Raw genomic sequence first — 10,183 nt, forward strand, 5'->3', positions numbered from 1 at the left:
GAATTTAATAAATTTTCCCAATGATATTACCACCGCCCCCCTCCCGCCCTTCCCTCCGCCCCCACTCCGGCCCCTCCCACTCCCAGACCCAATACCAATATAACCTCACAGTATTTTACAAAACCCTACGATGGAAACCCTTAATAGCTTTCTTCAGAAGTGCGTCCACTGCATTGTCCTTTACATCCCAGCGGCTTTCATCCCTCGTATACTTAGAAATCCAAGGATCTGAAGGTTTAGCAATCTTGCTCCTTTGTTTGGCAAGTGGTTTAACAGGTCCATCAAGGATCGGGGTCTTATCAAATGTTACGAAACACGTCTCTGGGTAGTCACAGGGATTCTCATCCAGTTCTAGAAGCACTAGCGTACTAGTTTTCTGACCAGAGTAAAGAATGCTTGCGGGAACGTATAGAGTTTCCTGAGGTCCAACGACAGGCCAGTAACGACCAACATTAAATCCATTGATAAAAACCTGCCCCTGAAGTAAAGAATAAGAATAAGAGCTAAGAACACATCATTAGACATGTATTGCTTAGTGTGACTTTTAAAAAACGTTTGGATGGAAGGAAGGGGGGAGGAGGGCGGGTGAAAGGAAAGAAAGGAGGAAGGACAGAAAGGAAGGGGGAAGGACAGAAAGGAAGGAGGAAGGACAGAAAGGAAGGAGGAAGGACAGAAAGGAAGGAGGAAGGACAGAACGGAAGGAGGGAGGAACGAAAAGGAGGGAAAAGGGAGGGGAAGGAAGAAGAGAGGAAAGGGAAGGGAGAAGAGAAATTAGGTTGTACTCACTTTATGCCAGTTCTTGACATTCAAATACGTATCCTTTGGTATACCATCACTGGCTGGAGGGATACTACCAGTGAAGAAAGTCGGGGCATTCGGAGTATCAGAATCGCTCGATAAACCCTTCAAATGATGTTTAGTATACCCAAGGAACTTCGTTAGGTCCAATGGATACATGGTCCACTCGAGAAGGACCTCATCGTTGATGGCAACGTTACCAAGGATCCCTTTGGGGTCCGTCAGGTATGGTCCATAGTTAACATGACCCATATTCTCTACGAGAATAGCCAGAGAAAGAAAGGCACCAACAGTCAGAACAGCAGTTGTATTTCCAGTGCGTGATATGGTTGCTTGACGAATCTGAAACAAGTGAAGAATCAATTAAAGCAAACAGACAAAGGTGTCCAGAATTTTATCGAGCTCCAAATCTCGGGTCAAACGTTGAACTTCACATGAGCCGAACCTAATTTAAACAATGAATAAAAGGCGGTCTTCTTTGATGTCATTATGTTCGGCTCATGTGAATTTTGACGTTTGACATGAGCCTTATGTAACTTTTGGGCTGATTTAAGTCAGGGAACGGAAAACTTCAAACTGATTTATGATTTAATGTACTGGGTTGTATTGCAAAATGGTGGAACTCTGGAGAAACTGAAGAGGGGGACTCAGTTTGGCAAAATCTACTCCCATGTGATGTTGAGTCCAGGAATTACTCCCAGAGCCAAGAGGTGAGAGGGAAATGCACTCTTGACTGGCAGGTTTGTTATCTGACCGATATTTTACCTCTCCAACATATATGATAGCTCTGTCCCTTACACCTGGAATGCTGATAGTAACAGTGCTGTGGGTGAATTTGGAAGGGATTTGTGTCTCATAGATGGCAAACCCATAGTTCTGTCCTATTTGTTCCATAGTAAGAGGGACTCTTGCTTTCACAGGTCCTAAAGGTGAGAGAATGGGAAGCACATCCAACAGTCCAGACACCTGAGAAATGAATGAAAAGCAAAAATATGGGACAATAAAAAGATGGAAAATGGAAATTTTTTGTGCTGCTTACAAAAAGGAAGACCATTTTTCTGAAATTCAGTTATAGGGAAAGTTGTTTCATTTGCATGCATCCATAATATCTGCTATTACAGCTTGAGGCATAATCACAGAAAAATAATCACAGAAAAATAATAAAAATACATTAATACCAGGCTATGTTAACAAATGTAACTTGAAAATACAGCAAAGTGAGTCCAGTTATCTCTAACTCAGGATATCTCAAACTTCCCAAGTTGAGGTTGCATCCTGTAGCCTATTGTAACAATACAATATTTCCCCCTGAATATTTAAAACCACCATTATTTCCAACCTTATTCCTGGTTTTCAGGAGGCTTGAATTTTTTAAGTTCAGGTTATACAGATAGACTTGATGAGGGTTTATACCAGCCCTCTCCCCTATACTTCCCGAATTGTTTTTGATAGCTTTTTGTTATGCTAATTTTCAATATTTTCTTGGTATTCTTAAAAGAGTTTCAACATTTGAATATGAAAAGATATGTTGAAAAGGATTGTGGTAGTTTAGTTATGAAACGTCATTAGGTTTAGGGTCTATATGTTTATATGATTTTTTCACCTTAGTCATGTTAACTCTTCCATAAGCATATTTTTGAGTTGAAGGAGGAAGCATCCCAGAGGGTGGCCCCATGTATTTAGCAATGATCTCTAATATAACAAAATACTTCTGTGTAGCATCACCAGCTTCATTTAAAGGTGCATCATAGTCATAGCTTGTTGGTTGTGGCTGGAATTGGCTGGCATTTGATCCACAATTAGCTCCTGGTTACCATATACATTGATTAGTTCATATAATAGAGCATTTGCACTGACGTAACAAGGCAGCCATATCGGTGTACCAAACAATAGAAACTTTCTGCACAGTTTTTGCATAAAAATAGAGTTCAATTTTCCAAGGATAGAAAATGTATTGTTTCTGTACAGCAACATGGCCACTGTGACGACAAGTGAAATTGCTCTGTAGTGTTAAATTCATTATTCAGTCATATTCAGTAGAATACAAACATAACAGAAGAAAGCCTCTATAGAGGAAGTACAAATATCCTGAAGGATTATGTATTTGCTTATTTAGTATACAAGCAAGCCTACATATGGCCAAACATTTCTGTACTCTAGATTTTTTGTAGAGTAAAAGAAAACACCAGATTTTGAAAAATAGTAGCAAGCAAAGTAAAATCAAGAGAGTATGTTTATACTCTCCTGGTAAAATCCATTGTCAAAAAAAATTTCCACACATACTGCACCCAAAAATGTGTAATAAGGTATGTTGAGTTTAATTTTAGACTTGAAAAATATAGAGTTTTGTTCACTGCGATTGGTCATATGTTCAGCCAGTTAATTATGAGGCCATGCTATCTTGTTAATAATGGCCCATAGTAGTGCGTCCAACAATCTATTTCCATCTTCTTATTTGATGAAATCTTCATATCACACAATAAATATGAGTGCTAATGCTCACCATTCATAAATCCAAAACTAGTGCCTCCCTCAAACATGTACATATTGACAGAAGCATTCATGGCAAGTATCATGTCAAGGTATTTGGCTACATGTGCAGCATTAACTTTCTGGTGTTGCTCTCCCCAGTGATCTAGCCATCCAGGGTAGAACTCAGAATTAACTAGTGGTCCATTTGGTTGGAATTCTCGCAGAATTTTGAAAGGTTTGGCTGGGTCTATCCCTGATTATAAACAGATTATCATAATTTAAAGGAGAGACATACAAAAATAACTTAGAGTTTTTAATATTTAGCTACTAGGACAGAAAGCAATCTGCTCTCTTTGGGGCTGCCTTACCGCAACAAGCACAGGTAGCCCATCTATCATTTGTTCGTTAGTTTGTTGGTTCATTCATTCATTAGTTCATTTGTTCATTCATTCGTTTCATCTATTACAAGAAATGATAGGGCCTCCATTATGGTACAGAATAGATTCCATTTCATCCATCCATTTATTTTCATTCATATATATATTTCAGTCATAAGAACAATCCATTCATTCCTTTTTTTTCTTTCAAACTTTCATTTATTCATTTCTTTCTACATTCATTTATTCCTACCATTCATTCATTGAATTTATTCATTTATTCATCTTTACCTGTTCCAAAGTCCACAGTAGTGAACAAGCTGGGTAATGAACCACATTTAAGCATACTCTTACTGAAGCCATCAGTTGTGAAGAGAATAGTCTGGTTGCCAAGGTGTTGACGGAAGAGTTTCTCTAGATGACCCATGTAATCGTGATCACATGTAAAGTAGCTGCCATATTCATTTTCAACCTAAATAAAGAAAGACAATTTACAGTAATTTAACTTGTAATATTTTACTATTTTTTACTTTATTTTTTTTTGGGTGGCAAACCCTTATCACAAGGGTTTTTCTCTGGGTTATCCGGGTTTTTCTCCCTCCGTATAAAATCAACATGTGAGTTGAGAGTTGTGGTGTGTACAAAATATTTGAATGTTGTGGTAGTGCGCGTGAGTGAACTCAAAAATATTTTAGCAGTATTTGCTACTCTCAAATTGGAGTATAAACCACCAAACCACCACCATTATCATCATCAACATCATGATCATCTTCATCATCACGATCATCATCATCATAACTATCATCATCAACATCTTTATCATCACCATCATCATTGACATCATCCAACATCACCACCATCATCATTATCAACATCATCATCATCACCACCACCACCATCACCACCACCATCATCATTATCATAACCATCATCATCATCACCACCACCACCATCATCATCACAACCATCATCAACATCATTATCATCATCATCATCATCATCACCACTGCCACCACCATCATCATCATCAACATCATTATCATCAACATCATCACCATCATCATCACCATCATTACCTGGACAGAAATGACAGGGCCTCCATTATGGTAGAGAAGTGGTTGGATCAATGGAAGAAGAACATCCATGTATTTATCAACAGCATCAATATATCCTGAAAAGTACCAAAAGATAGACATTACAGAGTGGTAGATAGCTTGATCATAAGCAAGTGGGTTCCCTGTGTCACTGTAATTACTTACTTTTATCTTTGGATGATCTCAGAAGGATTGCAGGATTCTTAAGAAGCCAAGAAGGAAAGCCACCCTTTTTGTGTGAAAATAAACACATAAATATTCAGTCGAATTTCATCTGGTGTTTTCCATTTATGGGGGTGTGTGTGTGTGTGCGTGGGTTAAATTTGAGGTGGCATGCTGCTTTCCATAACACAGTTCTTAAATGTCAATAGAAATACAGTAATAATACATTTGTTAAACTTACAAAATCCCATTCCGCACAGATATAAGGCCCTGGTCTTAAGATGACAAGAAGACCAATAGAATCAGCCATCTTGATGAATTCCACTAGGTCATTTTCCCCTTCAAAATTGAATTTTCCTTCTTCTGCTTCATGGACGTTCCATGGAATATACCTGTGTTAATAGATAAAAAATATCTTCAAAGCTCATATGTTTAATATTGATAAGTTGCTTGAGAAAAGAAATGCAGAGGGGTGATGACAACAGGAGAGGATGACAGGAAAGTAGAGTGGAAAGGAAGGGAAGGGAGGACAAGGATGGAAGTGGAGTAAAGTGGGAAGCAAGGGAACAGGAAAGGAAAGAGGGATCAGAGGCAAGTGGAGGAGAGTTGAGGGGAATGGTAAGTGAAAAGGAGTAGAGGAGTACTTAGGAAGAAATGGGAGAAGAGAGGAGAGCTAGGAGAAGAGAGATGAGTAGAGGGAAGTGGAGGGGAAGTGAGGGATGACTTTGAATAGAAGAAAAGGAAATTGGAATTTCAACAACTAATAATATATCTCAAGCAGGCTATTCCTTATGAAAGGCCATTTGTATCCAACAGTCACCAGCTGATATATCACTTTGATAATGAATCAATTTAGCCAAAGGTCCCTTGGGGAAAAGTCCACAGCCACAGCAAACAAACTATTAATTGCTTCACATCTTGAAATAAAAAGTATCTTATAAGGGGAAAAATTATTTTGAAAAGTTTTTTTATATCATATTAGAAGCGATCCAGCAAAAGGTTTTTTAAAGAACGCCCAAATTGTTTTTGCCATCCAGTAACTTAACAGCCATATTATGATATCCTGTGAATGGTCTATTACAGTGTTACTTAACTAACAAAGCAATCTAGTAAGTCACCTCTAAATCCCCCATTGAAAAAATTCCATAAAAACAATACAAAAGGCTACAGAGAAAAGAGGATGAAAACTTACGTATCAATTGCATTGAGTCCAACAAATTTCATTTTCATTCAATCTATCCATCCAATACATTCTAGGTATCCTATAATAAGCAATAGTTCCTGACACATATCTAAAAGGCTTGCCATCTTTGAGGAATACATCATTTTTATAATCAATAGTGAAAGATCTTGATTGATGTTTTCCTCTACAAGTTGCTAATATTGGAAATACTAGATTCATCAGTAGAATCAAGCTGATCATTCTTCTTCTAAAATTATGACTTGTTAGTGAATCTTGACCTTTCATCTTCTTGTCGTTGGTGTGATATATGGCCGGCTTTTTTATACTGACTTGGGACAGTAGTTTTGAGTTCTATATCTGTGACAGACACCCACTTCCACTAGACATTTGATTGACGTATATAAATTACTATAAATAATGTGTCATATTTCATTCTATTCAAAAGTGTTCTTTAAAATGACTTAAAGTTTTTTTTCAAAAAAAAAAATTAAGAATTCCAATACCTGCTTGTTATTGATTTTGTCCAGTTTATTTAGATTTCCTTGAGTAATTTATGTAAACATAAAACACTTGTAAACACTCTTTTCTACAAAAGAATTCTTTTGGCCTCTCATTAAGCTTATTAAAGTAATTACATTTAACTTTTATGATGAAGCTCTATATTATATAATTTAACTGTCCATGTTGAACATTAGGCTTATGAGAGACCCAAAGACTTCGAAAACTTTTAAACAATTTAATGAGAGCGCTGCTGTTATTCATAAATCTGGTTTAGTTCATACAATTTTTCCAGCAGAAAAAGTTCTCTTACGTTTGTATGGCGTTCAATCCAGCATACTTCATTTTCTGAAGCCGGTCCTTCCAATAAAAACGTGGAACACGAGAATAATGCACACTCCCAGAGACATAACGAAATGGTTGACCATCTTTGAGGAAGATGTTATTCTCATAATCAATTGTGAAGGATCTCGAATCTGTTTTGTAAGGAAAAGAGAGGTAAACACAAAGACTAAGAATGACAACTATACTCAACTTTTCCGCCATCTTAGTCACTGGACTAGTCTCCTACGCAGCCGCTATTAGTTTCGTCACGCAACGCTTGACAACACCAATAGCGCCTGCGTCATAAGGAGACTATCGGGACCCGAGGAAGCCAAATTAATAAAACCAAAGGCAGCCCAATCAGAGTTTTAAAGGCGTGGCCGTAAAAAAATTCCTAAAACATTTCGGGGAAGAGAACTTGGTATCGAAAAACAGGTCTATCGCATTGTTGGATGCAGCGCCTTTACCAAGTGGTCCCATTTCGCCGAGAGTGAAGGGATGGACCATTAAATAATTGAGGTGCAGGGGGTTAGCAGGAATTTATGTTGCACGATATTTATTTTTTTGTGACGAGCCTGCCCGCCATTTGTTATAGGTTTTTTTTTCTGGAAGCAGAGAGATATAGGTGAAGTGCTTGCTCGACATTTCTTTGAGATTTACGCAACTTCCTACGCACTCAAATATCTAACGTCCCTAAAACGACCCTAGGGGGTCCTAATCCCCTTTCCCTTTTTTTGACTGCTTTCTTTTTCTTTGTTTGTGAATCCCATTCCCAGGGCATAAAATCCCATTTTCCCAGCCCCAAAGAGGCGAATCCCTATTCTCATTTTACTCCTCAGGACCTTCATTTGGGTCGTGTACGTGTTCGGTCATGCATTAGAGGTTTTTCTCGTTATCAATTATAACAAGCGTTTCCCAGTCAGACCTGAATTCTTATTTAATTGATTTTGATCTTTGTCTTGGTGAAGTTAACCGATCCGATTTAAATAAAATTCGTTCTTGGTCACGTTCATGCATCAATATTGCAATAACTGTTTCGTCCTAGGTGCATCACCTGCTATCTATAATAACCTAGACGATACTGAACCTAGACTATTTTTTCTGGTAAAATTGGCAGCCAAAAATTCAAATGGATAAAACCTTAATGAAAACCAGTTACATAGAGCACCGTAACTTTTAGTAATCCCGAAAAAGAATCAAGCTATTGTTAGGTGTTGTTCGGTCGAGAAAACATAAGTTGCGAGAAAGCTAAGCGTTGGATGTGTGAAAGCTTTAATTGAGAACAATAGCGAAGTGAGACACCATTGCACTAGCTGGTTTTTGTTTGTTTGTTTGTTTGTTTCTTTTTTTTTCCTGCATTATTTCCGTGGGGAGAGGTAAAGATATTTCCACTTAGTTCAGTTTCTTTGAGCGTAAGATCTTTGGAAAAATTCAAGAAACATCTTACTGATGAGTAAGTGGATATCTATAAATGAATATGTAATAAGTTCTTAAATAGTGGATTCCATGAAGTTTTGCAGCATCTGTTTTAGCAAATGTATGCTAATAAGGAATGCATGGTCCGTTGAAAAAGAACTAAAGTTTGACTTTCAGTAAATGCGTAAACTTTATTTAGTCTTCAGCAACTGACCTGATTCATCATCAACAAATACTGTCCCCTCTCTAGCCACTTGCCAGCATTCTTTTCCATACAGATGGCCTCTTTCTCTTTATACTTCTGTTGCCGTGAGCTCTTCACATCTGTAAGGCCATCAAAACGCTTGAAATTCAACCAAGACCCGTGGCATTTTAATCAACTCGTATAGTTCCGTAGTACGCACATTCTTTACTATACAATGGACCTTAATAAAAGAAAAGAACATATTTGTACACAATCGGAGGACCAATCGGAGGTTAAGACTGAGTTGAAACGCGCAAATTCGAAAGGGGTTTCAGGAGGCTCAGCGCAGAATAAGGCTGAGAGAACTAAAACTTGGAGATCAGCCTTGTTGAGATGATGGAACGGTATGAAAATTGCGCGCTGAGAATATTATAACGCACAACCGAGAGTAATAAGGCTGAGAAAAGAGAACTCGAACTCGATTGACACGCTCAAATAACTGTATCTATCCTTGAAAATGTCAACATAATCTCTACCGCTCAATAGAATCTCAATTAAAGTTATAGTACTTTCGCCAACTTCAGGGCCTGCATCAGCGATTCATTATATAGAATGTTACAGGTGATTTTAGAATATCTCATTTTAATAATAAATTCGACCTCAGCTTGTTCAGATCAATTTCTCTTTAAAAAGGAATGTACGTCAGTGATAGGGAAATGAACTGGACAAAAACACATGACTCCCAAAAAATGCTTGCATAGTTTTTGACATCCCCCTCTTTTGAACGGCACAAAAAGCTATGACCTCTCCCCATCTGCACCAGCCCAGCCCCCCTCAAATAAATGTATACACGGGCCCAACTGCCTACGCATGGCAGTGGCTACCTACACATTTCATCAATAGGCTCTGCCGATTATTTAAGCAGTTCAGTCGCCCTTGAAAACCTAATTAAGAAAACATTCGTGCTAAAGTGACGCCAAAGTCACACATGTTGTTCATTCAATAATCAAGCCCTAGACAAAATTTAATAACATTTCGTTCATCAAAAATCTCGTCCATAAAAAAGTTAACTTAATTTGGAAGGCTTAAAGCATCTAATGCGAAAAAGAGAGAAAGAAAGGCCTCTTTAACGATCATCGTATGGGTCCTGTATGGGGCACTTCTCCTGATGACGCTAAACACTAGCCTAAACATACCAAACCCTTCTGTCTCAAGTGAAACTTATAGAATTATTGAAATGGATTGAATGAAAAGCGGGGAAGGGAAGATTTCTTTAGACATGTTTAGATCGAAATCTAAATAAACTATTATTAAGAAAAGGATCTCTAACTGTTACCATCGTTTCCGCCGTGCTTTTGTCCGTTTGTTTAAAACACCCACTGAAGATTATTTTTGCGTCAATTGTTTTAAGTTTTTGCTTTTTCCAGTATGTCTACGGCAATCTAATAGGTTTCGTACAGACGCGGTATGTTTTTATATGTTTTTATTCTTTATTAAATTTTGTCTGGAAGCGATATTACTAGGTTTGTAAAGATAAAATAAGAAATTATATATATTTTTAACGCACTTTTGGACGCAGATAGGATACGTCACCGGCGTCACGTCCCAGACGCGCATTCACCTGCCCGCTTCTTCTCGCATACTGCTCGGCGATCGAATATTAGGCGAATATTAT

The 10,183-nt window shown here is 37.8% G+C and overlaps 1 protein-coding gene across 1 annotated transcript; it reads right to left on the minus strand.

Moving 5' to 3' along the window:
- Positions 1-79: 79 nt before the first annotated feature.
- LOC116296428 (beta-galactosidase) lies at positions 80-7,148 on the minus strand. The gene is made up of 10 exons (XM_031704448.2): positions 6,898-7,148; positions 5,145-5,295; positions 4,907-4,970; positions 4,724-4,818; positions 3,939-4,119; positions 3,302-3,523; positions 2,402-2,604; positions 1,564-1,764; positions 787-1,140; positions 80-478 (listed from the first exon to the last, which is right to left on the minus strand). Exons 1-10 carry the CDS (start codon positions 7,128-7,130, stop codon positions 116-118), a joined length of 2,067 nt encoding a protein of 688 aa, XP_031560308.2. The 5' UTR covers positions 7,131-7,148; the 3' UTR covers positions 80-115.
- Positions 7,149-10,183: the final 3,035 nt, after the last annotated feature.

Source organism: Actinia tenebrosa, unplaced genomic scaffold (assembly GCF_029948245.1).
Source record: "Actinia tenebrosa isolate PJP-AT-01 unplaced genomic scaffold, QUT_ActTen_1.0 PGA_scaffold4__44_contigs__length_22323623, whole genome shotgun sequence".
Taxonomy (NCBI): domain Eukaryota; kingdom Metazoa; phylum Cnidaria; class Anthozoa; order Actiniaria; family Actiniidae; genus Actinia; species Actinia tenebrosa.

What these genes read in the sequence shown, in the direction of transcription:
- LOC116296428 (XM_031704448.2), bottom strand. Translation starts at nt 7,130, where the DNA reads ATGGCGGAAAAGTTGAGTATAGTTGTCATTCTTAGTCTTTGTGTTTAC. An exon ending in TAGTTTTGGATTTATGAATG is followed by an intron (nt 2,605 to 3,301) that starts GTGAGCATTAGC and finishes TATGGTAACCAG; the next exon opens with GAGCTAATTGTGGATCAAAT. An exon ending in CTATCATATATGTTGGAGAG is followed by an intron (nt 1,141 to 1,563) that starts GTAAAATATCGG and finishes CACTTGTTTCAG; the next exon opens with ATTCGTCAAGCAACCATATC.